Source organism: Cyclopterus lumpus, chromosome 22 (genome assembly GCF_009769545.1).
Source record: "Cyclopterus lumpus isolate fCycLum1 chromosome 22, fCycLum1.pri, whole genome shotgun sequence".
Classification (NCBI taxonomy): domain Eukaryota; kingdom Metazoa; phylum Chordata; class Actinopteri; order Perciformes; family Cyclopteridae; genus Cyclopterus; species Cyclopterus lumpus.
This window is the reverse complement of record NC_046987.1, coordinates 6,821,502-6,847,787: the sequence shown is the minus strand read 5'-3', so window position 1 is coordinate 6,847,787 and position 26,286 is coordinate 6,821,502. Positions and strand designations below refer to the sequence as shown.

The window sequence follows — 26,286 nt, the reverse complement described above, 5'->3', positions numbered from 1 at the left end:
TTGTCAGAAGCCAAAGTTTGACATCATCCTGCAAAAACTTAAAATGTTGCACTTTGGACTGCAGACATATTATCTCTTACATAGCTGCGTAGGATGCACAGCTGATGTTACTGGGTATCACCACCAAGCTGCCAGGGTGGAGGCTCGCCAACACAGGAAACAAGTTGACCTGGAACCACTGCTCAAAGTCTTCAGGGTCAAATTCTTTAAATTTAGGAGCAAGGGCTGTCAAGGTCAGGTTCAAGATGGTGTCTCGTACACCTGCATTTCTGATGAGGGTGATGTTTTTCTGGAAATAAAAGGATTCACGTTCCAGTTTAGGAGGACATTTTGCATTTCTGAAATCATTGTAGTGAAAGCAAGCTTGGTGACCCATCTTTGTACTTTAGTGCATCAGGGGCATCAATCAAGCAATCCTTGGTGGCCATTCATTCAAGAAGCATGACATAATTGTTTCCTTTTGAGTGAAATCCTGGCCACTTATTAGATTCTGCTAAAATGTATCCACCCTCAGTCAACTTCCAACAAGACAGTTTACCAGCCAGTTTTGTGTTAATATACGGCAACCTTAAAGGTAAGCATTCACCTGCTTGGACATCAAAGCAAAGGCCTGGAAAAACATCGCCAACTGCTTATCTTCAGGGTCCTTTGTCAATTTCTTCAACACTTTCGTTACGAGGGTCTTATTCTCCAAAATGCTGCTGTCTTGATCCAGGAGCAGCTCAGCCGTCTGGTTTGGTGAGAGGGAGTCCACAACTGCCACCTGATGAAACAAACCAAGAGGATATATAAATTGCTCTTCTCTTTGATATGGCAAAGCCACAACTGTATGCAGATTTTCCAAGTTACGCATATTGTGCGGCTGTTTTCAAGAAAGATCGGTAGGAAAATGTCGCACTTACTCCAGAGAGGTTGAAGACTTTGAGTTCAGAGTATGATGTGTATTGGGAAAAGGAACCCAGGTTTGCTTCAAGCCATTCTGCATCACTGTGAATTCCCTGCCTGCAAACTAAGGCACGTAGAGAGACATTAACATATGCACCGTTTAGCAAGCATTATTTTGCATTGATACACATGAAAGAAGTAAATTGTCAATTTTCTTCTAACTGCCATTTCAGCATACTTTTTCACAATTCAAAGTCCATGGCGAAGCACACATGGCACATGGCACAATTGACTGCGTCAGCCCTACCTGGCTTGTTGATGACACTGGCAGATCTATTCAGGTAGCCAATCAGAACTTCTGTGATTTCTTTTTTCTTTGCAACGCCAACGCAGGGGAAGCTTTGGCCATCCCACTCACACTGCACATGGGGGGAAAATAAACATTCTTATTCTGTCCACCATTAGCATTTTGCACTTTTTTCAAAGCAATCTTGCTTGTTCTTGAAATGCTACTCACACGACATGGTAGTTTGTGCAGTTTATATTTGCAGTTGCATTCTTGAGCATCATTGGGCTGAAACTTGGGAGGATCGACTTCAGTATCAGATGGAACCAAGAAAACCAGTCTTCTCTGTTGAATCGTAGGAAATGCGGACTGATGATGTTGAAGGTCCTATTCATCGCACGATCTCTCACAGCAGGTTGGAAATCAGGGACCTGTCAAATGATAACATGAGAGGATTCAAACGCCATGATACCCCAGACAGCATGCAACATAGGATGTAACAGCATACTTGATATGAATGAGTGCCCTACAGCTGATGTAGAGGGTTAGATACATGACTAATTACTGACTATGCTCGGTTTCAAGCCGTTCCGTTATCCATCTTAACCGGGTGTCAAGAGTAGCCTACCTTTCCACTTGCTGTCAACTGTGTCAGGAATTCATTCACATTTTCCAGAGCATCACCATCCTCGAGAACCTCAAACACATGGTCTATTTGGTCTGTGTCATTCAAAGCGCCTGAGCTCAGTGTGAACTGTGCCACCTGAGTAGGAGTGAGCACAGACAACGATCCGGCCTAAAAAAAGGAAATCAATATGAAATCACACAGCAGAAATTGCCAAACAAAAGGTAAGACATTTCAGTTTGGAATAGGAATACTTTAACCGCAGTCGCCACTTACACTGGAGAAGTTGGCATTGAGGGCTTGCAGATCCTGCAGGGTTGCGAAACGAGAGAAGCTGCCAAAGTTTACCTGTACCCACTCTCCACTACCGTTGATCAATGAGACACAGCCAGGATCTGCGAAAAAGACGGAAACAAAGTCATTGTCAAGGTATAACCACCACATGCTATCGAGACTTTACCAATTTGGCCTGAGCTCTTGCCTTTACCTGATGAGTCATTTCTTGAAAGGAAGGGCTTGATGAAATGAGTGAAGACTGCTGACTTTCTTTCTCTTTCCATGAATGCCTTTTGGCTGTTGAATGCCTGGATGCTAAATTTAAAGGAGAAGGCTTTTAATACCTTAACATTTACAAAACAGCAGGTTCCTCTGCAATCTTGTTCACAGTGGAGCAACGTATCACATATGTGCTTACACAGTCTGGTACGTCTTGCAGCTCAAGTTCTTGGAGCTTAGGCAGAATAGGAAGTTGGGGGATGGAGAGGCCAGAAACGGACGAATCTTTGTCTGGAACCAGCTGTTTACAAAGTCCTCATTCTGCAGTTGTGCCTGGCTGAAGTTGGCAATTCTTATCTCCCCAAGAGCCTCAAGCGCATGTGACAATGACGGGTTGCTGTTGTTGGGGGCCTGGAATTGGAAAAATCATTTTGGTTTAACACAGAATTCCAACAGGGAAACACCAGATTTTGTAAAATTTCGGGATTGGATTTACCATGCTGGCGTATGTCACAAGAGCCTGGTCTAGTGCCGGAGAAGTTTCCTTGAAGAAAAGCTTCCAGACCTCAACGGGGTAAGACCTTTGGCTTTCCAGTGAGCAGTTCATCAGTGTGACCAAGTTGCTGGCTGTGAGATTTGTAGCCTTTGAAAATAATTAGAAAAGAAATCAAACAAACACTTTTAGAGCTTAGTGAAATTAGTATCAGGAGGGGTAATGTTGAAAAAGCAAAATCTGTCTCTGGGATTCACAGCTTATATACCAGTCTTACCAAGGTACAGGCATGTTCAGTGATGCTTAAATTGCACAGGGCTTCAGAGGAATTGCCAACAGACAGTTTGACTTGTGATCTGAGGAGGACAATAAAAAAGTAAACCATCGACACCTTAGATATATTGTGGAAGGGAACTTTGCCTACCCAAACCCAGCACCAGACAAAACAGTAATTCACCCACCTATTAACTGCAGCACAGATGAGGTCCTCTGTGAAAAGACAATAATTGTGTATCAGATATTGTACCTTCAGAATGCGATCTTGTCATCAAAGTTGAAATATCTGGTGATTCAGAAACTTACCATTAACCGGGGTCTCCTTGCACTGGGGACAAGCAAAGCACAATTGTTAGTCCAATAGCTAAACGTATTTAAAGTTAAAATATATCAACGTGGCCTCCTTAACAAAGTGAATGTGCCAAACTTGTGTCTTGTACATTTTGATCAAATATTGTAAAAGCCATCAATAGACCCATAGAAATGAACTCACCATGAAGGAATCTGGAACTGAGCAACCTGTTTTAGAAAATATTGAAATGAAGACATGGCATCAGTTCAGCTATTATCACAGTTGTGGCAATGGGCCGATCTGAAAAAGTTTGTAAGCAGAGAATTTGGACACTTACGTGGAAATGTCTCCTTGAGATACTTATGCTTGATCTCAAACTGTGTGAATCCTGCAGTTCCAGGGATTCCACATTTTGCCGAAGACCAGTGAGTCTGAAGGAAGAAAGTAGAAGTCATTGTGACTTGTCAGAAGCCAAAGTTTGACATCATCCTGCAAAAACTTAAAATGTTGCACTTTGGACTGCAGACATATTATCTCTTACATAGCTGCGTAGGATGCACAGCTGATGTTACTGGGTATCACCACCAAGCTGCCAGGGTGGAGGCTCGCCAACACAGGAAACAAGTTGACCTGGAACCACTGCTCAAAGTCTTCAGGGTCAAATTCTTTAAATTTAGGAGCAAGGGCTGTCAAGGTCAGGTTCAAGATGGTGTCTCGTACACCTGCATTTCTGATGAGGGTGATGTTTTTCTGGAAATAAAAGGATTCACGTTCCAGTTTAGGAGGACATTTTGCATTTCTGAAATCATTGTAGTGAAAGCAAGCTTGGTGACCCATCTTTGTACTTTAGTGCATCAGGGGCATCAATCAAGCAATCCTTGGTGGCCATTCATTCAAGAAGCATGACATAATTGTTTCCTTTTGAGTGAAATCCTGGCCACTTATTAGATTCTGCTAAAATGTATCCACCCTCAGTCAACTTCCAACAAGACAGTTTACCAGCCAGTTTTGTGTTAATATACGGCAACCTTAAAGGTAAGGCATTCACCTGCTTGGACATCAAAGCAAAGGCCTGGAAAAAACATCGCCAACTGCTTATCTTCAGGGTCCTTTGTCAATTTCTTCAACACTTTCGTTACGAGGGTCTTATTCTCCAAAATGCTGCTGTCTTGATCCAGGAGCAGCTCAGCCGTCTGGTTTGGTGAGAGGGAGTCCACAACTGCCACCTGATGAAACAAACCAAGAGGATATATAAATTGCTCTTCTCTTTGATATGGCAAAGCCACAACTGTATGCAGATTTTCCAAGTTACGCATATTGTGCGGCTGTTTTCAAGAAAGATCGGTAGGAAAATGTCGCACTTACTCCAGAGAGGTTGAAGACTTTGAGTTCAGAGTATGATGTGTATTGGGAAAAGGAACCCAGGTTTGCTTCAAGCCATTCTGCATCACTGTGAATTCCCTGCCTGCAAACTAAGGCACGTAGAGAGACATTAACATATGCACCGTTTAGCAAGCATTATTTTGCATTGATACACATGAAAGAAGTAAATTGTCAATTTTCTTCTAACTGCCATTTCAGCATACTTTTTCACAATTCAAAGTCCATGGCGAAGCACACATGGCACATGGCACAATTGACTGCGTCAGCCCTACCTGGCTTGTTGATGACACTGGCAGATCTATTCAGGTAGCCAATCAGAACTTCTGTGATTTCTTTTTTCTTTGCAACGCCAACGCAGGGGAAGCTTTGGCCATCCCACTCACACTGCACATGGGGGGAAAATAAACATTCTTATTCTGTCCACCATTAGCATTTTGCACTTTTTTCAAAGCAATCTTGCTTGTTCTTGAAATGCTACTCACACGACATGGTAGTTTGTGCAGTTTATATTTGCAGTTGCATTCTTGAGCATCATTGGGCTGAAACTTGGGAGGATCGACTTCAGTATCAGATGGAACCAAGAAAACCAGTCTTCTCTGTTGAATCGTAGGAAATGCGGACTGATGATGTTGAAGGTCCTATTCATCGCACGATCTCTCACAGCAGGTTGGAAATCAGGGACCTGTCAAATGATAACATGAGAGGATTCAAACGCCATGATACCCCAGACAGCATGCAACATAGGATGTAACAGCATACTTGATATGAATGAGTGCCCTACAGCTGATGTAGAGGGTTAGATACATGACTAATTACTGACTATGCTCGGTTTCAAGCCGTTCCGTTATCCATCTTAACCGGGTGTCAAGAGTAGCCTACCTTTCCACTTGCTGTCAACTGTGTCAGGAATTCATTCACATTTTCCAGAGCATCACCATCCTCGAGAACCTCAAACACATGGTCTATTTGGTCTGTGTCATTCAAAGCGCCTGAGCTCAGTGTGAACTGTGCCACCTGAGTAGGAGTGAGCACAGACAACGATCCGGCCTAAAAAAAGGAAATCAATATGAAATCACACAGCAGAAATTGCCAAACAAAAGGTAAGACATTTCAGTTTGGAATAGGAATACTTTAACCGCAGTCGCCACTTACACTGGAGAAGTTGGCATTGAGGGCTTGCAGATCCTGCAGGGTTGCGAAACGAGAGAAGCTGCCAAAGTTTACCTGTACCCACTCTCCACTACCGTTGATCAATGAGACACAGCCAGGATCTGCGAAAAAGACGGAAACAAAGTCATTGTCAAGGTATAACCACCACATGCTATCGAGACTTTACCAATTTGGCCTGAGCTCTTGCCTTTACCTGATGAGTCATTTCTTGAAAGGAAGGGCTTGATGAAATGAGTGAAGACTGCTGACTTTCTTTCTCTTTCCATGAATGCCTTTTGGCTGTTGAATGCCTGGATGCTAAATTTAAAGGAGAAGGCTTTTAATACCTTAACATTTACAAAACAGCAGGTTCCTCTGCAATCTTGTTCACAGTGGAGCAACGTATCACATATGTGCTTACACAGTCTGGTATGTCTTGCAGCTCAAGTTCTTGGAGCTTAGGCAGAATAGGAAGTTGGGGGATGGAGAGGCCAGAAACGGATGAATCTTTGTCTGGAACCAGCTGTTTACAAAGTCCTCATTCTGCAGTTGTGCCTGGCTGAAGTTGGCAATTCTTATCTCCCCAAGAGCCTCAAGCGCATGTGACAATGACGGGTTGCTGTTGTTGGGGGCCTGGAATTGGAAAAATCATTTTGGTTTAACACAGAATTCCAACAGGGAAACACCAGATTTTGTAAAATTTCGGGATTGGATTTACCATGCTGGCGTATGTCACAAGAGCCTGGTCTAGTGCCGGAGAAGTTTCCTTGAAGAAAAGCTTCCAGACCTCAACGGGGTAAGACCTTTGGCTTTCCAGTGAGCAGTTCATCAGTGTGACCAAGTTGCTGGCTGTGAGATTTGTAGCCTTTGAAAATAATTAGAAAAGAAATCAAACAAACACTTTTAGAGCTTAGTGAAATTAGTATCAGGAGGGGTAATGTTGAAAAAGCAAAATCTGTCTCTGGGATTCACAGCTTATATACCAGTCTTACCAAGGTACAGGCATGTTCAGTGATGCTTAAATTGCACAGGGCTTCAGAGGAATTGCCAACAGACAGTTTGACTTGTGATCTGAGGAGGACAATAAAAAAGTAAACCATCGACACCTTAGATATATTGTGGAAGGGAACTTTGCCTACCCAAACCCAGCACCAGACAAAACAGTAATTCACCCACCTATTAACTGCAGCACAGATGAGGTCCTCTGTGAAAAGACAATAATTGTGTATCAGATATTGTACCTTCAGAATGCGATCTTGTCATCAAAGTTGAAATATCTGGTGATTCAGAAACTTACCATTAACCGGGGTCTCCTTGCACTGGGGACAAGCAAAACACAATTGTTAGTCCAATAGCTAAACGTATTTAAAGTTAAAATATATCAACGTGGCCTCCTTAACAAAGTGAATGTGCCAAACTTGTGTCTTGTACATTTTGATCAAATATTGTAAAAGCCATCAATAGACCCATAGAAATGAACTCACCATGAAGGAATCTGGAACTGAGCAACCTGTTTTAGAAAATATTGAAATGAAGACATGGCATCAGTTCAGCTATTATCACAGTTGTGGCAATGGGCCGATCTGAAAAAGTTTGTAAGCAGAGAATTTGGACACTTACGTGGAAATGTCTCCTTGAGATACTTTATGCTTGATCTCAAACTGTGTGAATCCTGCAGTTCCAGGGATTCCACATTTTGCCGAAGACCAGTGAGTCTGAAGGAAGAAAGTAGAAGTCATTGTGACTTGTCAGAAGCCAAAGTTTGACATCATCCTGCAAAAACTTAAAATGTTGCACTTTGGACTGCAGACATATTATCTCTTACATAGCTGCGTAGGATGCACAGCTGATGTTACTGGGTATCACCACCAAGCTGCCAGGGTGGAGGCTCGCCAACACAGGAAACAAGTTGACCTGGAACCACTGCTCAAAGTCTTCAGGGTCAAATTCTTTAAATTTAGGAGCAAGGGCTGTCAAGGTCAGGTTCAAGATGGTGTCTCGTACACCTGCATTTCTGATGAGGGTGATGTTTTTCTGGAAATAAAAGGATTCACGTTCCAGTTTAGGAGGACATTTTGCATTTCTGAAATCATTGTAGTGAAAGCAAGCTTGGTGACCCATCTTTGTACTTTAGTGCATCAGGGGCATCAATCAAGCAATCCTTGGTGGCCATTCATTCAAGAAGCATGACATAATTGTTTCCTTTTGAGTGAAATCCTGGCCACTTATTAGATTCTGCTAAAATGTATCCACCCTCAGTCAACTTCCAACAAGACAGTTTACCAGCCAGTTTTGTGTTAATATACGGCAACCTTAAAGGTAAGCATTCACCTGCTTGGACATCAAAGCAAAGGCCTGGAAAAACATCGCCAACTGCTTATCTTCAGGGTCCTTTGTCAATTTCTTCAACACTTTCGTTACGAGGGTCTTATTCTCCAAAATGCTGCTGTCTTGATCCAGGAGCAGCTCAGCCGTCTGGTTTGGTGAGAGGGAGTCCACAACTGCCACCTGATGAAACAAACCAAGAGGATATATAAATTGCTCTTCTCTTTGATATGGCAAAGCCACAACTGTATGCAGATTTTCCAAGTTACGCATATTGTGCGGCTGTTTTCAAGAAAGATCGGTAGGAAAATGTCGCACTTACTCCAGAGAGGTTGAAGACTTTGAGTTCAGAGTATGATGTGTATTGGGAAAAGGAACCCAGGTTTGCTTCAAGCCATTCTGCATCACTGTGAATTCCCTGCCTGCAAACTAAGGCACGTAGAGAGACATTAACATATGCACCGTTTAGCAAGCATTATTTTGCATTGATACACATGAAAGAAGTAAATTGTCAATTTCTTCTAAACTGCCATTTCAGCATACTTTTTCACAATTCAAAGTCCATGGCGAAGCACACATGGCACATGGCACAATTGACTGCGTCAGCCCTACCTGGCTTGTTGATGACACTGGCAGATCTATTCAGGTAGCCAATCAGAACTTCTGTGATTTCTTTTTTTCTTTGCAACGCCAACGCAGGGGAAGCTTTGGCCATCCCACTCACACTGCACATGGGGGGAAAATAAACATTCTTATTCTGTCCACCATTAGCATTTTGCACTTTTTTCAAAGCAATCTTGCTTGTTCTTGAAATGCTACTCACACGACATGGTAGTTTGTGCAGTTTATATTTGCAGTTGCATTCTTGAGCATCATTGGGCTGAAACTTGGGAGGATCGACTTCAGTATCAGATGGAACCAAGAAAACCAGTCTTCTCTGTTGAATCGTAGGAAATGCGGACTGATGATGTTGAAGGTCCTATTCATCGCACGATCTCTCACAGCAGGTTGGAAATCAGGGACCTGTCAAATGATAACATGAGAGGATTCAAACGCCATGATACCCCAGACAGCATGCAACATAGGATGTAACAGCATACTTGATATGAATGAGTGCCCTACAGCTGATGTAGAGGGTTAGATACATGACTAATTACTGACTATGCTCGGTTTCAAGCCGTTCCGTTATCCATCTTAACCGGGTGTCAAGAGTAGCCTACCTTTCCACTTGCTGTCAACTGTGTCAGGAATTCATTCACATTTTCCAGAGCATCACCATCCTCGAGAACCTCAAACACATGGTCTATTTGGTCTGTGTCATTCAAAGCGCCTGAGCTCAGTGTGAACTGTGCCACCTGAGTAGGAGTGAGCACAGACAACGATCCGGCCTAAAAAAAGGAAATCAATATGAAATCACACAGCAGAAATTGCCAAACAAAAGGTAAGACATTTCAGTTTGGAATAGGAATACTTTAACCGCAGTCGCCACTTACACTGGAGAAGTTGGCATTGAGGGCTTGCAGATCCTGCAGGGTTGCGAAACGAGAGAAGCTGCCAAAGTTTACCTGTACCCACTCTCCACTACCGTTGATCAATGAGACACAGCCAGGATCTGCGAAAAAGACGGAAACAAAGTCATTGTCAAGGTATAACCACCACATGCTATCGAGACTTTACCAATTTGGCCTGAGCTCTTGCCTTTACCTGATGAGTCATTTCTTGAAAGGAAGGGCTTGATGAAATGAGTGAAGACTGCTGACTTTCTTTCTCTTTCCATGAATGCCTTTTGGCTGTTGAATGCCTGGATGCTAAATTTAAAGGAGAAGGCTTTTAATACCTTAACATTTACAAAACAGCAGGTTCCTCTGCAATCTTGTTCACAGTGGAGCAACGTATCACATATGTGCTTACACAGTCTGGTATGTCTTGCAGCTCAAGTTCTTGGAGCTTAGGCAGAATAGGAAGTTGGGGGATGGAGAGGCCAGAAACGGATGAATCTTTGTCTGGAACCAGCTGTTTACAAAGTCCTCATTCTGCAGTTGTGCCTGGCTGAAGTTGGCAATTCTTATCTCCCCAAGAGCCTCAAGCGCATGTGACAATGACGGTTGCTGTTGTTGGGGGCCTGGAATTGGAAAAATCATTTTGGTTTAACACAGAATTCCAACAGGGAAACACCAGATTTTGTAAAATTTCGGGATTGGATTTACCATGCTGGCGTATGTCACAAGAGCCTGGTCTAGTGCCGGAGAAGTTTCCTTGAAGAAAAGCTTCCAGACCTCAACGGGGTAAGACCTTTGGCTTTCCAGTGAGCAGTTCATCAGTGTGACCAAGTTGCTGGCTGTGAGATTTGTAGCCTTTGAAAATAATTAGAAAAGAAATCAAACAAACACTTTTAGAGCTTAGTGAAATTAGTATCAGGAGGGGTAATGTTGAAAAAGCAAAATCTGTCTCTGGGATTCACAGCTTATATACCAGTCTTACCAAGGTACAGGCATGTTCAGTGATGCTTAAATTGCACAGGGCTTCAGAGGAATTGCCAACAGACAGTTTGACTTGTGATCTGAGGAGGACAATAAAAAAGTAAACCATCGACACCTTAGATATATTGTGGAAGGGAACTTTGCCTACCCAAACCCAGCACCAGACAAAACAGTAATTCACCCACCTATTAACTGCAGCACAGATGAGGTCCTCTGTGAAAAGACAATAATTGTGTATCAGATATTGTACCTTCAGAATGCGATCTTGTCATCAAAGTTGAAATATCTGGTGATTCAGAAACTTACCATTAACCGGGTCTCCTTGCACTGGGGACAAGCAAAACACAATTGTTAGTCCAATAGCTAAACGTATTTAAAGTTAAAATATATCAACGTGGCCTCCTTAACAAAGTGAATGTGCCAAACTTGTGTCTTGTACATTTTGATCAAATATTGTAAAAGCCATCAATAGACCCATAGAAATGAACTCACCATGAAGGAATCTGGAACTGAGCAACCTGTTTTAGAAAATATTGAAATGAAGACATGGCATCAGTTCAGCTATTATCACAGTTGTGGCAATGGGCCGATCTGAAAAAGTTTGTAAGCAGAGAATTTGGACACTTACGTGGAAATGTCTCCTTGAGATACTTTATGCTTGATCTCAAACTGTGTGAATCCTGCAGTTCCAGGGATTCCACATTTTGCCGAAGACCAGTGAGTCTGAAGGAAGAAAGTAGAAGTCATTGTGACTTGTCAGAAGCCAAAGTTTGACATCATCCTGCAAAAACTTAAAATGTTGCACTTTGGACTGCAGACATATTATCTCTTACATAGCTGCGTAGGATGCACAGCTGATGTTACTGGGTATCACCACCAAGCTGCCAGGGTGGAGGCTCGCCAACACAGGAAACAAGTTGACCTGGAACCACTGCTCAAAGTCTTCAGGGTCAAATTCTTTAAATTTAGGAGCAAGGGCTGTCAAGGTCAGGTTCAAGATGGTGTCTCGTACACCTGCATTTCTGATGAGGGTGATGTTTTTCTGGAAATAAAAGGATTCACGTTCCAGTTTAGGAGGACATTTTGCATTTCTGAAATCATTGTAGTGAAAGCAAGCTTGGTGACCCATCTTTGTACTTTAGTGCATCAGGGGCATCAATCAAGCAATCCTTGGTGGCCATTCATTCAAGAAGCATGACATAATTGTTTCCTTTTGAGTGAAATCCTGGCCACTTATTAGATTCTGCTAAAATGTATCCACCCTCAGTCAACTTCCAACAAGACAGTTTACCAGCCAGTTTTGTGTTAATATACGGCAACCTTAAAGGTAAGCATTCACCTGCTTGGACATCAAAGCAAAGGCCTGGAAAAACATCGCCAACTGCTTATCTTCAGGGTCCTTTGTCAATTTCTTCAACACTTTCGTTACGAGGGTCTTATTCTCCAAAATGCTGCTGTCTTGATCCAGGAGCAGCTCAGCCGTCTGGTTTGGTGAGAGGGAGTCCACAACTGCCACCTGATGAAACAAACCAAGAGGATATATAAATTGCTCTTCTCTTTGATATGGCAAAGCCACAACTGTATGCAGATTTTCCAAGTTACGCATATTGTGCGGCTGTTTTCAAGAAAGATCGGTAGGAAAATGTCGCACTTACTCCAGAGAGGTTGAAGACTTTGAGTTCAGAGTATGATGTGTATTGGGAAAAGGAACCCAGGTTTGCTTCAAGCCATTCTGCATCACTGTGAATTCCCTGCCTGCAAACTAAGGCACGTAGAGAGACATTAACATATGCACCGTTTAGCAAGCATTATTTTGCATTGATACACATGAAAGAAGTAAATTGTCAATTTTCTTCTAACTGCCATTTCAGCATACTTTTTCACAATTCAAAGTCCATGGCGAAGCACACATGGCACATGGCACAATTGACTGCGTCAGCCCTACCTGGCTTGTTGATGACACTGGCAGATCTATTCAGGTAGCCAATCAGAACTTCTGTGATTTCTTTTTTCTTTGCAACGCCAACGCAGGGGAAGCTTTGGCCATCCCACTCACACTGCACATGGGGGGAAAATAAACATTCTTATTCTGTCCACCATTAGCATTTTGCACTTTTTTCAAAGCAATCTTGCTTGTTCTTGAAATGCTACTCACACGACATGGTAGTTTGTGCAGTTTATATTTGCAGTTGCATTCTTGAGCATCATTGGCTGAAACTTGGGAGGATCGACTTCAGTATCAGATGGAACCAAGAAAACCAGTCTTCTCTGTTGAATCGTAGGAAATGCGGACTGATGATGTTGAAGGTCCTATTCATCGCACGATCTCTCACAGCAGGTTGGAAATCAGGGACCTGTCAAATGATAACATGAGAGGATTCAAACGCCATGATACCCCAGACAGCATGCAACATAGGATGTAACAGCATACTTGATATGAATGAGTGCCCTACAGCTGATGTAGAGGGTTAGATACATGACTAATTACTGACTATGCTCGGTTTCAAGCCGTTCCGTTATCCATCTTAACCGGGTGTCAAGAGTAGCCTACCTTTCCACTTGCTGTCAACTGTGTCAGGAATTCATTCACATTTTCCAGAGCATCACCATCCTCGAGAACCTCAAACACATGGTCTATTTGGTCTGTGTCATTCAAAGCGCCTGAGCTCAGTGTGAACTGTGCCACCTGAGTAGGAGTGAGCACAGACAACGATCCGGCCTAAAAAAAGGAAATCAATATGAAATCACACAGCAGAAATTGCCAAACAAAAGGTAAGACATTTCAGTTTGGAATAGGAATACTTTAACCGCAGTCGCCACTTACACTGGAGAAGTTGGCATTGAGGGCTTGCAGATCCTGCAGGGTTGCGAAACGAGAGAAGCTGCCAAAGTTTACCTGTACCCACTCTCCACTACCGTTGATCAATGAGACACAGCCAGGATCTGCGAAAAAGACAGAAACAAAGTCATTGTCAAGGTATAACCACCACATGCTATCGAGACTTTACCAATTTGGCCTGAGCTCTTGCCTTTACCTGATGAGTCATTTCTTGAAAGGAAGGGCTTGATGAAATGAGTGAAGACTGCTGACTTTCTTTCTCTTTCCATGAATGCCTTTTGGCTGTTGAATGCCTGGATGCTAAATTTAAAGGAGAAGGCTTTTAATACCTTAACATTTACAAAACAGCAGGTTCCTCTGCAATCTTGTTCACAGTGGAGCAACGTATCACATATGTGCTTACACAGTCTGGTACGTCTTGCAGCTCAAGTTCTTGGAGCTTAGGCAGAATAGGAAGTTGGGGGATGGAGAGGCCAGAAACGGACGAATCTTTGTCTGGAACCAGCTGTTTACAAAGTCCTCATTCTGCAGTTGTGCCTGGCTGAAGTTGGCAATTCTTATCTCCCCAAGAGCCTCAAGCGCATGTGACAATGACGGGTTGCTGTTGTTGGGGGCCTGGAATTGGAAAAATCATTTTGGTTTAACACAGAATTCCAACAGGGAAACACCAGATTTTGTAAAATTTCGGGATTGGATTTACCATGCTGGCGTATGTCACAAGAGCCTGGTCTAGTGCCGGAGAAGTTTCCTTGAAGAAAAGCTTCCAGACCTCAACGGGGTAAGACCTTTGGCTTTCCAGTGAGCAGTTCATCAGTGTGACCAAGTTGCTGGCTGTGAGATTTGTAGCCTTTGAAAATAATTAGAAAAGAAATCAAACAAACACTTTTAGAGCTTAGTGAAATTAGTATCAGGAGGGGTAATGTTGAAAAAGCAAAATCTGTCTCTGGGATTCACAGCTTATATACCAGTCTTACCAAGGTACAGGCATGTTCAGTGATGCTTAAATTGCACAGGGCTTCAGAGGAATTGCCAACAGACAGTTTGACTTGTGATCTGAGGAGGACAATAAAAAAGTAAACCATCGACACCTTAGATATATTGTGGAAGGGAACTTTGCCTACCCAAACCCAGCACCAGACAAAACAGTAATTCACCCACCTATTAACTGCAGCACAGATGAGGTCCTCTGTGAAAAGACAATAATTGTGTATCAGATATTGTACCTTCAGAATGCGATCTTGTCATCAAAGTTGAAATATCTGGTGATTCAGAAACTTACCATTAACCGGGGTCTCCTTGCACTGGGACAAGCAAAGCACAATTGTTAGTCCAATAGCTAAACGTATTTAAAGTTAAAATATATCAACGTGGCCTCCTTAACAAAGTGAATGTGCCAAACTTGTGTCTTGTACATTTTGATCAAATATTGTAAAAGCCATCAATAGACCCATAGAAATGAACTCACCATGAAGGAATCTGGAACTGAGCAACCTGTTTTAGAAAATATTGAAATGAAGACATGGCATCAGTTCAGCTATTATCACAGTTGTGGCAATGGGCCGATCTGAAAAAGTTTGTAAGCAGAGAATTTGGACACTTACGTGGAAATGTCTCCTTGAGATACTTTATGCTTGATCTCAAACTGTGTGAATCCTGCAGTTCCAGGGATTCCACATTTTGCCGAAGACCAGTGAGTCTGAAGGAAGAAAGTAGAAGTCATTGTGACTTGTCAGAAGCCAAAGTTTGACATCATCCTGCAAAAACTTAAAATGTTGCACTTTGGACTGCAGACATATTATCTCTTACATAGCTGCGTAGGATGCACAGCTGATGTTACTGGGTATCACCACCAAGCTGCCAGGGTGGAGGCTCGCCAACACAGGAAACAAGTTGACCTGGAACCACTGCTCAAAGTCTTCAGGGTCAAATTCTTTAAATTTAGGAGCAAGGGCTGTCAAGGTCAGGTTCAAGATGGTGTCTCGTACACCTGCATTTCTGATGAGGGTGATGTTTTTCTGGAAATAAAAGGATTCACGTTCCAGTTTAGGAGGACATTTTGCATTTCTGAAATCATTGTAGTGAAAGCAAGCTTGGTGACCCATCTTTGTACTTTAGTGCATCAGGGGCATCAATCAAGCAATCCTTGGTGGCCATTCATTCAAGAAGCATGACATAATTGTTTCCTTTTGAGTGAAATCCTGGCCACTTATTAGATTCTGCTAAAATGTATCCACCCTCAGTCAACTTCCAACAAGACAGTTTACCAGCCAGTTTTGTGTTAATATACGGCAACCTTAAAGGTAAGCATTCACCTGCTTGGACATCAAAGCAAAGGCCTGGAAAAACATCGCCAACTGCTTATCTTCAGGGTCCTTTGTCAATTTCTTCAACACTTTCGTTACGAGGGTCTTATTCTCCAAATGCTGCTGTCTTGATCCAGGAGCAGCTCAGCCGTCTGGTTTGGTGAGAGGGAGTCCACAACTGCCACCTGATGAAACAAACCAAGAGGATATATAAATTGCTCTTCTCTTTGATATGGCAAAGCCACAACTGTATGCAGATTTTCCAAGTTACGCATATTGTGCGGCTGTTTTCAAGAAAGATCGGTAGGAAAATGTCGCACTTACTCCAGAGAGGTTGAAGACTTTGAGTTCAGAGTATGATGTGTATTGGGAAAAGGAACCCAGGTTTGCTTCAAGCCATTCTGCATCACTGTGAATTCCCTGCCTGCAAACTAAGGCACGTAGAGAGACATTAACATATGCACCGTTTAGCAAGCATTATTTTGCATTGATACACATGAAAGAAGTAAATTGTCAATTTTCTTCTAACTGCCATTTCAGCATACTTTTTCACAATTCAAAGTCCATGGCGAAGCACACATGGCACATGGCACAATTGACTGCGTCAGCCCTACCTGGCTTGTTGATGACACTGGCAGATCTATTCAGGTAGCCAATCAGAACTTCTGTGATTTCTTTTTTTCTTTGCAACGCCAACGCAGGGGAAGCTTTGGCCATCCCACTCACACTGCACATGGGGGGAAAATAAACATTCTTATTCTGTCCACCATTAGCATTTTGCACTTTTTTCAAAGCAATCTTGCTTGTTCTTGAAATGCTACTCACACGACATGGTAGTTTGTGCAGTTTATATTTGCAGTTGCATTCTTGAGCATCATTGGGCTGAAACTTGGGAGGATCGACTTCAGTATCAGATGGAACCAAGAAAACCAGTCTTCTCTGTTGAATCGTAGGAAATGCGGACTGATGATGTTGAAGGTCCTATTCATCGCACGATCTCTCACAGCAGGTTGGAAATCAGGGACCTGTCAAATGATAACATGAGAGGATTCAAACGCCATGATACCCCAGACAGCATGCAACATAGGATGTAACAGCATACTTGATATGAATGAGTGCCCTACAGCTGATGTAGAGGGTTAGATACATGACTAATTACTGACTATGCTCGGTTTCAAGCCGTTCCGTTATCCATCTTAACCGGGTGTCAAGAGTAGCCTACCTTTCCACTTGCTGTCAACTGTGTCAGGAATTCATTCACATTTTCCAGAGCATCACCATCCTCGAGAACCTCAAACACATGGTCTATTTGGTCTGTGTCATTCAAAGCGCCTGAGCTCAGTGTGAACTGTGCCACCTGAGTAGGAGTGAGCACAGACAACGATCCGGCCTAAAAAAAGGAAATCAATATGAAATCACACAGCAGAAATTGCCAAACAAAAGGTAAGACATTTCAGTTTGGAATAGGAATACTTTAACCGCAGTCGCCACTTACACTGGAGAAGTTGGCATTGAGGGCTTGCAGATCCTGCAGGGTTGCGAAACGAGAGAAGCTGCCAAAGTTTACCTGTACCCACTCTCCACTACCGTTGATCAATGAGACACAGCCAGGATCTGCGAAAAAGACAGAAACAAAGTCATTGTCAAGGTATAACCACCACATGCTATCGAGACTTTACCAATTTGGCCTGAGCTCTTGCCTTTACCTGATGAGTCATTTCTTGAAAGGAAGGGCTTGATGAAATGAGTGAAGACTGCTGACTTTCTTTCTCTTTCCATGAATGCCTTTTGGCTGTTGAATGCCTGGATGCTAAATTTAAAGGAGAAGGCTTTTAATACCTTAACATTTACAAAACAGCAGGTTCCTCTGCAATCTTGTTCACAGTGGAGCAACGTATCACATATGTGCTTACACAGTCTGGTACGTCTTGCAGCTCAAGTTCTTGGAGCTTAGGCAGAATAGGAAGCTGGGGGATGGAGAGGCCAGAAACGGACGAATCTTTGTCTGGAACCAGCTGTTTACAAAGTCCTCATTCTGCAGTTGTGCCTGGCTGAAGTTGGCAATTCTTATCTCCCCAAGAGCCTCAAGCGCATGTGACAATGACGGGTTGCTGTTGTTGGGGGCCTGGAATTGGAAAAATCATTTTGGTTTAACACAGAATTCCAACAGGGAAACACCAGATTTTGTAAAATTTCGGGATTGGATTTACCATGCTGGCGTATGTCACAAGAGCCTGGTCTAGTGCCGGAGAAGTTTCCTTGAAGAAAAGCTTCCAGACCTCAACGGGGTAAGACCTTTGGCTTTCCAGTGAGCAGTTCATCAGTGTGACCAAGTTGCTGGCTGTGAGATTTGTAGCCTTTGAAAATAATTAGAAAAGAAATCAAACAAACACTTTTAGAGCTTAGTGAAATTAGTATCAGGAGGGGTAATGTTGAAAAAGCAAAATCTGTCTCTGGGATTCACAGCTTATATACCAGTCTTACCAAGGTACAGGCATGTTCAGTGATGCTTAAATTGCACAGGGCTTCAGAGGAATTGCCAACAGACAGTTTGACTTGTGATCTGAGGAGGACAATAAAAAAGTAAACCATCGACACCTTAGATATATTGTGGAAGGGAACTTTGCCTACCCAAACCCAGCACCAGACAAAACAGTAATTCACCACCTATTAACTGCAGCACAGATGAGGTCCTCTGTGAAAAGACAATAATTGTGTATCAGATATTGTACCTTCAGAATGCGATCTTGTCATCAAAGTTGAAATATCTGGTGATTCAGAAACTTACCATTAACCGGGGTCTCCTTGCACTGGGGACAAGCAAAGCACAATTGTTAGTCCAATAGCTAAACGTATTTAAAGTTAAAATATATCAACGTGGCCTCCTTAACAAAGTGAATGTGCCAAACTTGTGTCTTGTACATTTTGATCAAATATTGTAAAAGCCATCAATAGACCCATAGAAATGAACTCACCATGAAGGAATCTGGAACTGAGCAACCTGTTTTAGAAAATATTGAAATGAAGACATGGCATCAGTTCAGCTATTATCACAGTTGTGGCAATGGGCCGATCTGAAAAAGTTTGTAAGCAGAGAATTTGGACACTTACGTGGAAATGTTCTCCTTGAGATACTTTATGCTTGATCTCAAACTGTGTGAATCCTGCAGTTCCAGGGATTCCACATTTTGCCGAAGACCAGTGAGTCTGAAGGAAGAAAGTAGAAGTCATTGTGACTTGTCAGAAGCCAAAGTTTGACATCATCCTGCAAAAACTTAAAATGTTGCACTTTGGACTGCAGACATATTATCTCTTACATAGCTGCGTAGGATGCACAGCTGATGTTACTGGGTATCACCACCAAGCTGCCAGGGTGGAGGCTCGCCAACACAGGAAACAAGTTGACCTGGAACCACTGCTCAAAGTCTTCAGGGTCAAATTCTTTAAATTTAGGAGCAAGGGCTGTCAAGGTCAGGTTCAAGATGGTGTCTCGTACACCTGCATTTCTGATGAGGGTGATGTTTTTCTGGAAATAAAAGGATTCACGTACCAGTTTAGGAGGACATTTTGCATTTCTGAAATCATTGTAGTGAAAGCAAGCTTGGTGACCCATATTTGTACTTTAGTGCATCAGGGGCATCAATCAAGCAATCCTTGGTGGCCATTCATTCAAGAAGCATGACATAATTGTATCCTTTTGAGTGAAATCCTGGCCACTTATTAGATTATGCTAAAATGTATCCACCCTCAGTCAACTTCCAACAGGACAGTTTACCAGCCAGCTTTGTGTTAATATATGGCAACCTTAAAGGTAAGCATTCACCTGCTTGGACATCAAAGCAAAGGCCTGGAAAAACATCGCCAACTGCTTATCTTCAGGGTCCTTTGTCAATTTCTTCAACACTTTCATTACGAGGGTCTTATTCTCCAAAATGCTGCTGTCTTGATCCAGGAGCAGCTCAGCCGTCTGGTTTGGTGAGAGGGAGTCCACAACCTCATCCTGTTGACACCATACAATTCTTTAGTTTTCATTCATTATTTTTAGAAAAGGAATTATTAACCTTAACATATGATATTATATGTAGTGTAATTGTGAATTTATCATTTATTATATTACTTACTGCAGAGAAATTGTTGTTAATCTTTTTAAGATCCTTTAGAGTTGCAAATATTGAAAAACTTCCAAGATTTCTTTTCAGCCATTCTGCACTCCCAATCACATTTTGTGTGCATCCAGGTTCTGTGAATTTTTTTATTAAGATAATCAAAGATGAAAGAGGTCCAAACTATGTAATGCTAGCAAGGTTAATTGGGTTTATTCCAGTTTGAATAATCTGATCCTGATGTGTATTGTTCATGCAATTCTGATTATTAATTTCTAATTTAAATATACATTCCTTTTTCGTAAGTTGCTTATATTACATACATATTCACACATATTCTCATCCTTTTACCTGGTATGTTCTTTCTTGATAGGTAGGCTTGAATGAAGTGTTTGTAGATTAGTTTTCTCTCCATTCTTTGAGATGTCTCCAGTTTATTGCTCATTGCCTCAATCCTTAGAAAAAAAGAACAAAAATGGAGCTTGTGACTCATCAGACAGAAAAAATAACAACAATGTCAACAAGTTTGCAGGGAAGGAGATATTTGTGTGGACCTTATTGTAATTTTTTGTTGTTTTTATCTATTTGTGTTTTTTGTATTCACTTCTGTACCATTTTTGCTGTCAGAGTTTGTGTTAAAATGTATTAGCTAATCTGCTAATGTGCACTTTATTTTGGATTGAAGATATACAGGACTTTCTTTTTTGTTATGGGAAACTTGAATCCGTCAGAACTTCTTCCCACCAACCTTCTTTTTAAAATGCCGGGTGCTCAATAGCTACATTTATTTCATTCAAGTGTCATTATCATGTACTATTTTGTAAACAACGATTAAATAAATTTTGGAATTGGATTCCCTTACAATTCTTGGAAAGAACTGCAGCTGAAGTTCTGACTGCTCAGCTGGTTCAGGAAGTGTTGGTCAACATAGGGCAAAAGAGGAGCCATCTTTACTGAGAACCAGAGTCGGATGAATCTTGGGTCACTCGGGTCACCCAGGCGTAGACTGTCCAGGACACCAAAGATATCCAGAACATTGAATCCAGATTCATTCTTGCTCTGTTATGAAACAAAATTGAAATCAACCTTTGATTGGAGCTGTCATGTGAACATCTTTTGAACGTGAAAAGCCATGAGAAACTCAAAATGTATGTTATTATGCTGTCAAAAACATGTTAACATTTTAAAGTAAGGAAGTCTTGATTGTAAACACATGGAGGCTTATATTTCCAATCATGAATAACTGACAGATATGCAAAATGTGGTTATATTTCCATCCAAATCTTTGCACTTAAACAAGTGGAATGTGATGCCATGAAAACAACGTAATAGTTCCACAGTTGTTAAATAATTCTTCTTCTTAAATTTAGACTATTTTTACGATAAAAAATCGTCCAATGACATTAACGACATTTTCTGCAACTAGATGGCTGGTATTTGCTTTCCAAAGGAATGAGTTGAATGTTTTAATCTCCCAGTGACCACATCAAATTACAAATTGATGCAAGTTACAAATATTTGAGAAGAGAAAAAAAGTAGGGAAACGTATATACCAAGGCAAAGAAGACTTTTAAAGTGGACTGCACAATCTCTTTGAGGTTATCGTCCAAATTTGCATCTTTGCCCCCCATGCAGAAAAGCTCCCCTGCCAGAGTGTCCACTGCAGCCGATATCTAGAGCGAATGCAGATAGATGTATTTGTAGTACACAGTAACATGGGAAGTTGTCAAGCAGAGATTAATGTTGGCAAGTGAACACAAGGGGGTGTAATTTATCAACCCTTCTTAGTGGTGCCTTTCAAACGTTACATATATTATTGGGCGAGTTCCCTTTGAGTTTATTGGACATTGTGAATTTACGACTAATGTGAATTCTGAAAGACTTACTCTGAGACTGGCATTTAGTGGATTTACTGCTTGGCAGGTTTGACGGTAACCATCACTTGCATTGCTTTGAGAACAAAATAAAATGGTAAAAAACAAAAATTAACATTACATTGAACGTTAATAAATTATTAGTGAAATTATATTCTTGTGAACAGTGCTGTGTGAATGCTTTCAGTTAATGTTAAATAACTCTTTTATTTGAAGTTTGCATACTGACCTGTTTGTAGATCTCACTGGACCTGGCCCTACATGTTTTTAAATAAAATAAATGATTACATAGAATTAACAGTTTCAAGTACAAACTTAATTTCACATTTTAGAATGAATAAACACATTTTCTCCATACCGGATGTCGTATTTGCCTGAAATAGAAAAGGAAAGGATATTTATTTATTTAGTATTTTTTACAGATGAGACTTAAAAACTGACAATTACATTTAGTGCCACAATCAAAGACAAGCCGATTGACTTACGCTTGACGAGACCAATGTTGATATCCATGCTGAGGAAATAAAATAAAAACATTTGTAGTTCATATATTTAACATGTGTCCTGACAATAAAGTGAATGATCCATATCCAAATATTTGTATAGAATAAAAGAGGGGGACACTTACCGACTCCGACGAATGACAGTAGAAGAACGTGCGCTGACGTTCTTTGGCCACCCATTGTTGAAAACAGTGATCGGCTCACTTTCTCATTGCGTACACTTTCAGTGATCTTCAATTTATTTAACTGGCATTTGATAAGAAAAAGAATGCAAGAAGAAATGTGAAATAATGGTAATCAGAGGCATGTGCATCTCTTTGCATGTTTGCATGTCTGTTCTGAATGAAAAAAAGTCCTGTCCAATGCAACACATTTCGTTTCAATAAGGTCAAAAGTCACATTTAAGCTCACACATCACTGACAATATTAGTAATATCAAGCAATTTGTGTTTTTAGCTGACTGCACCATTAATGCCATACAGGTGAGTAAGTAAAATATATTTATGTAGCACTTATCACAGACAAGAGGTCATAAAGTGCTGTACAGGAGTCGAAAGAACAAAGAAAGTACATCCAATAACAACATATTTACGGTTAAAATCTTTCATTCAAGTTTCCTAGAATTAACTGCTTTAGCAATGCGTAAAGAATAAAAAGTAAGTAAGACAAGCCAGGGGAAGATGTACGACAGGTTGAGCTCACCTCTCTTTCTCCTTTGCCTGGTCAGAGACAAGTGAGGATGCAATTAGAAGGGAAGCAGGTTTATATTGGGTGGAGCAAACAAATCTCAGATATGAAGCATTCAAAAGATGATCTGAATGTTCTGCAAAACAATGTGAGTCAAAGCTCGTCACTCAGTTGTATAATTAGATAAATACATTTCCCAGAGATTACACAGAAGTTATACACTTTATGTTATTGTTGTTTAAGTAAAAGCTGAAATTATTTATTGGTTAGGGAAAGGTTGTGGTCACTTTTATTGTGAAGGAAAGACTTCATTTCATTATTCAAATACTACATTTTTTAATTAGGGCAGTTGCTACGTTGGCTTGCACTTCACAAACTGACACTTGTTGTTATGTCTCCAGTCTATGTTCTTCCAACATGCACATACAAATGCATACACATTGTGTATTTGGCTGCATTCCTATTTAAATGCGTATGAGTACGCAGCTGCTGTTCTGCTGAAGACTTGCTGCAAAAGGTGCAGTCACACCTTAGTCACCCAGTGTTCCAGGTCACACATGTGACAATAGCACACTGATTGATCTGCAGGCCTCTTTTTTTCGTTTTTCGTTTTCTGTCTTTGAACTGAGAAGAATCTGATTCATTCCTTTATATACAGTTCAAGGGCAAAGAAGCAAAGCCAAGTCAAAGTAAAGAAGAAGAAGAAAAAGCAAGTGAATGCAAACGCATCCTTCATAACTCTAAACGTACACCTAAGTCATCTCTGTGTTTCTTTTTTGTTAATTTACACATTTCAACACTTAAGCAAAGGGACATTTTACTCAGGGGGGAGAGCATAGGTCAGCTTTCTATTAGTGCGCAGGAAGTTTATCTTTAAGCCGTGACTTGGTAATTTTCTAAATAAGTCTTAAAGACAAGTATTGACCAACTTGTGATTTCATTAATGATCGTGGCGATTATGAATGTGTAAGGTCAACAAACAAGTAGTATTGTAGCTGCAGTCAACATACACAGGGCATGTGCACTGATCAACTAATAACTACATAACTAAGGTTCTGAATTAGGTAATGCATTATAAACATATTAATACCATATAGTACCACTGAATTTATAACTCACACACATGAAGTAATTATCTCGCTAGAAGAATAGCCTGTTAAGTGAAAGGTTAAGAAGTGAATTGACTGGCCATTAGCCCTGCTCTCACTGGGCTGAAACCAATTTTGTTGTTGTAATTAATAGAAAGGAAACTCAGCTGATCAATGCATTCTTGCCTCCAGAGTAGCTCTAAGAAATCGTAAATTCTGTAAAGAAGAAATCGGCGACGAGGCCATGTTGCTCATGTGGCACCGGACGCCCCGGCACAGCCAGGTGGATGAGTTCCAGACTATTGCTCTACTTAAAGTAAATAGAGGGCACTCCTTCTTTTGAGTGCAGCAGCTGTCATAAATACAATTCAATAAGGAGAGACTTGTTTTTTCGAGTTTAACAATTATTTATTACAATTGTATATATTTCAATAGTCTTTGGCGATTGGACTCCCTCCTGAATTAGCATAAGCAAGGGGTAGTGATGCTGATATCTGTGAAGGCAGAATCCTCACTGGAGCTGATGGAGTAATCGCTGCAAGACTAAGAGACTGCTTATGATTGAACAAGCGTGTAAAGAGTGTCTTCCTTACTGAACTTCCACTTCATTTAATTGGCCCCATACCACTGTTAATATATATATTTCAAGTATTTTTTATGTTTAACAGAACTTTAGAACAGGGCGTGAGGGTAAAACCATGACACCGGTTGATAACAAATAGACGTCAGATTCAGCAACAAAGAAAACATTGGCATTCTTCCACTTTGGCACGACCTGTAGATCAAACACTCCTCAAAACAAAAACTGCAGTCAGACCAGAACATCATGAAAATCGTTGAGAAACAAATCAAACAAGATGACCAACTCATAGAAAGGAAACTTACTTTCACATATTGTAAAGGTTGGAACATAAGTGATACTGTATGTTCCAAGGAGCTAATACTTTAAAAACAACAACAACAATATAAAACATCCAATTCTAAAATTAAATTATTTTCAGAAGACAATCAAACTTTTACAGCTACTGGATAGTTATGAGTTACTTTAACACTTTCCCTGCTAAATAATGAATACAATACATATCTTACACAGTGTGAAACATTGTCATGATAAACATTCACTCAAGTTCAAGCATTTCTATCAACAGTAATCAAATAATAGAATGGTTATGACAATATAAACTGGAGCATTATTTTTTGATTTTGTATTAAGTACATTTTGCTGACTTTGCATGCATTGGATTATTTTTTAATTGTAATATTACTACTTTTACTTAAGTACTTCTTCCATCATCTATATATTAAATGAATGAGTAACACTTTAAAAAGCATCCTAGCTATGAATACTTAGTGTACAGGTGTTCATGATTGGTTGTGCAATAACTTGTAGCAGTCGAAAGAAAATCAGATTTCTCTCAGGAGCTGAGGAAGAGTTTGGTTGTAATGTCGGTATATTTAGCATTCAGCAGCAAAAGTGAACTGCTGGCAATGAGCGGACGATACGCTTTCACTTTTGTCCATTAATATTGAATGTGTTGTGTGTCCAAATTGCATTGAGCTCGACAATGCACGTCCATGATTCTCCAGAAATACACTTTGCGAGTGTAAAGCATATCAGATGGACGTATATCAGATGCCAAAATCGTCAAATACCAACAACCATAGAGATGTATAAATTATGGTCACCCATAGGTTTCTGAAGAACCGTTGGGAATCTCAAAGCTGTTGCCATCTTGGCAGTGATGGCGCAGCCAAACTTGCGACCAATACAAAAATAGGCAAAGGGGTTTGGAGCTGAGGCCCAACTCAAAATGTCAATCAAAAGGTTCTAGTGTTTTTCTCGTACTTAGAGTACATACAGATATGCACCTGATTTATTTCCAATTCAGGTCATTTGACTAAAATGTCGATTTAGTTCTGCAGTAGAATGTGTTTTATTTCTTTTTTTGCCCAATGCTTAATGGGACAAATCCCCCTCCAAAAAGTACAAAAGTAAAAGTAAAACGAAAGGTGAAATGGGAGGACAGAGATTCTATTTCTGCCTCTGACACTTTGTGTCACACCAAGATGGCTCATTACTGAAATCGCTGGAGGCTTCGTACTGCTAGAATGCCAATTATATGCATCACAAAGAGTATAACTAAAACAACACATATGACCTGTGCTAACACACGCACACAAAAGGAATTCCAAACAATCA

General features: G+C 40.9%; 4 protein-coding genes across 4 annotated transcripts in view; all 4 read right to left on the bottom strand.

Moving 5' to 3' along the window:
* Positions 1 to 4,189, bottom strand: part of LOC117751551 — a 51,818-nt gene extending 47,629 nt beyond the window's left edge. Inside the window, exons 1-11 of the mRNA XM_034563471.1 lie at positions 3,894 to 4,189; positions 3,062 to 3,140; positions 2,788 to 2,934; positions 2,491 to 2,702; positions 2,284 to 2,387; positions 2,073 to 2,191; positions 1,800 to 1,967; positions 1,193 to 1,304; positions 903 to 1,009; positions 587 to 763; positions 81 to 289 (exon numbers count right to left, since the gene is read on the bottom strand). Of these exons, the coding sequence (XP_034419362.1) occupies positions 81 to 289; positions 587 to 763; positions 903 to 1,009; positions 1,193 to 1,304; positions 1,800 to 1,967; positions 2,073 to 2,191; positions 2,284 to 2,387; positions 2,491 to 2,702; positions 2,788 to 2,934; positions 3,062 to 3,140; positions 3,894 to 4,189 (1,730 nt within the window). The remainder of the gene's footprint in view (positions 1 to 80; positions 290 to 586; positions 764 to 902; positions 1,010 to 1,192; positions 1,305 to 1,799; positions 1,968 to 2,072; positions 2,192 to 2,283; positions 2,388 to 2,490; positions 2,703 to 2,787; positions 2,935 to 3,061; positions 3,141 to 3,893) is intronic.
* A 246-nt stretch (positions 4,190 to 4,435) lies between these two features.
* On the bottom strand, positions 4,436 to 12,851 carry LOC117751550. The gene is made up of 28 exons (XM_034563470.1): positions 12,845 to 12,851; positions 12,345 to 12,451; positions 12,029 to 12,205; positions 11,554 to 11,731; positions 10,996 to 11,016; positions 10,121 to 10,331; positions 9,914 to 10,017; positions 9,703 to 9,821; positions 9,430 to 9,597; positions 9,033 to 9,232; positions 8,822 to 8,934; positions 8,532 to 8,638; positions 8,216 to 8,392; positions 7,710 to 7,918; positions 7,505 to 7,599; positions 7,369 to 7,394; positions 7,182 to 7,203; positions 7,061 to 7,088; positions 6,877 to 6,955; positions 6,603 to 6,749; positions 6,306 to 6,517; positions 6,099 to 6,202; positions 5,888 to 6,006; positions 5,615 to 5,782; positions 5,218 to 5,417; positions 5,008 to 5,119; positions 4,718 to 4,824; positions 4,436 to 4,578 (listed from the first exon to the last, which is right to left on the bottom strand). Exons 1-26 carry the CDS (start codon positions 12,849 to 12,851, stop codon positions 5,050 to 5,052), a joined length of 3,168 nt encoding a protein of 1,055 aa, XP_034419361.1. The 3' UTR covers positions 4,436 to 4,578; positions 4,718 to 4,824; positions 5,008 to 5,049.
* Positions 12,852 to 12,877: 26 nt separating this feature from the next.
* On the bottom strand, positions 12,878 to 15,943 carry LOC117751330. Its single transcript, XM_034563132.1, has 13 exons — positions 15,841 to 15,943; positions 15,335 to 15,543; positions 15,130 to 15,224; positions 14,994 to 15,019; positions 14,808 to 14,829; positions 14,687 to 14,714; positions 14,503 to 14,581; positions 14,229 to 14,375; positions 13,932 to 14,143; positions 13,725 to 13,828; positions 13,514 to 13,632; positions 13,241 to 13,408; positions 12,878 to 13,043 (listed from the first exon to the last, which is right to left on the bottom strand). The coding sequence occupies exons 1-13, from the start codon at positions 15,874 to 15,876 to the stop codon at positions 12,894 to 12,896; spliced, it is 1,395 nt and encodes a 464-aa protein (XP_034419023.1). The 5' UTR covers positions 15,877 to 15,943; the 3' UTR covers positions 12,878 to 12,893.
* On the bottom strand, positions 15,927 to 18,946 carry LOC117751549. Its single transcript, XM_034563468.1, has 14 exons — positions 18,943 to 18,946; positions 18,807 to 18,832; positions 18,620 to 18,641; positions 18,499 to 18,526; positions 18,316 to 18,394; positions 18,042 to 18,188; positions 17,745 to 17,956; positions 17,538 to 17,641; positions 17,327 to 17,445; positions 17,054 to 17,221; positions 16,657 to 16,856; positions 16,446 to 16,558; positions 16,156 to 16,262; positions 15,927 to 16,016 (listed from the first exon to the last, which is right to left on the bottom strand). The coding sequence occupies exons 2-14, from the start codon at positions 18,807 to 18,809 to the stop codon at positions 15,927 to 15,929; spliced, it is 1,392 nt and encodes a 463-aa protein (XP_034419359.1). The 5' UTR covers positions 18,810 to 18,832; positions 18,943 to 18,946.
* Positions 18,947 to 26,286: the final 7,340 nt, after the last annotated feature.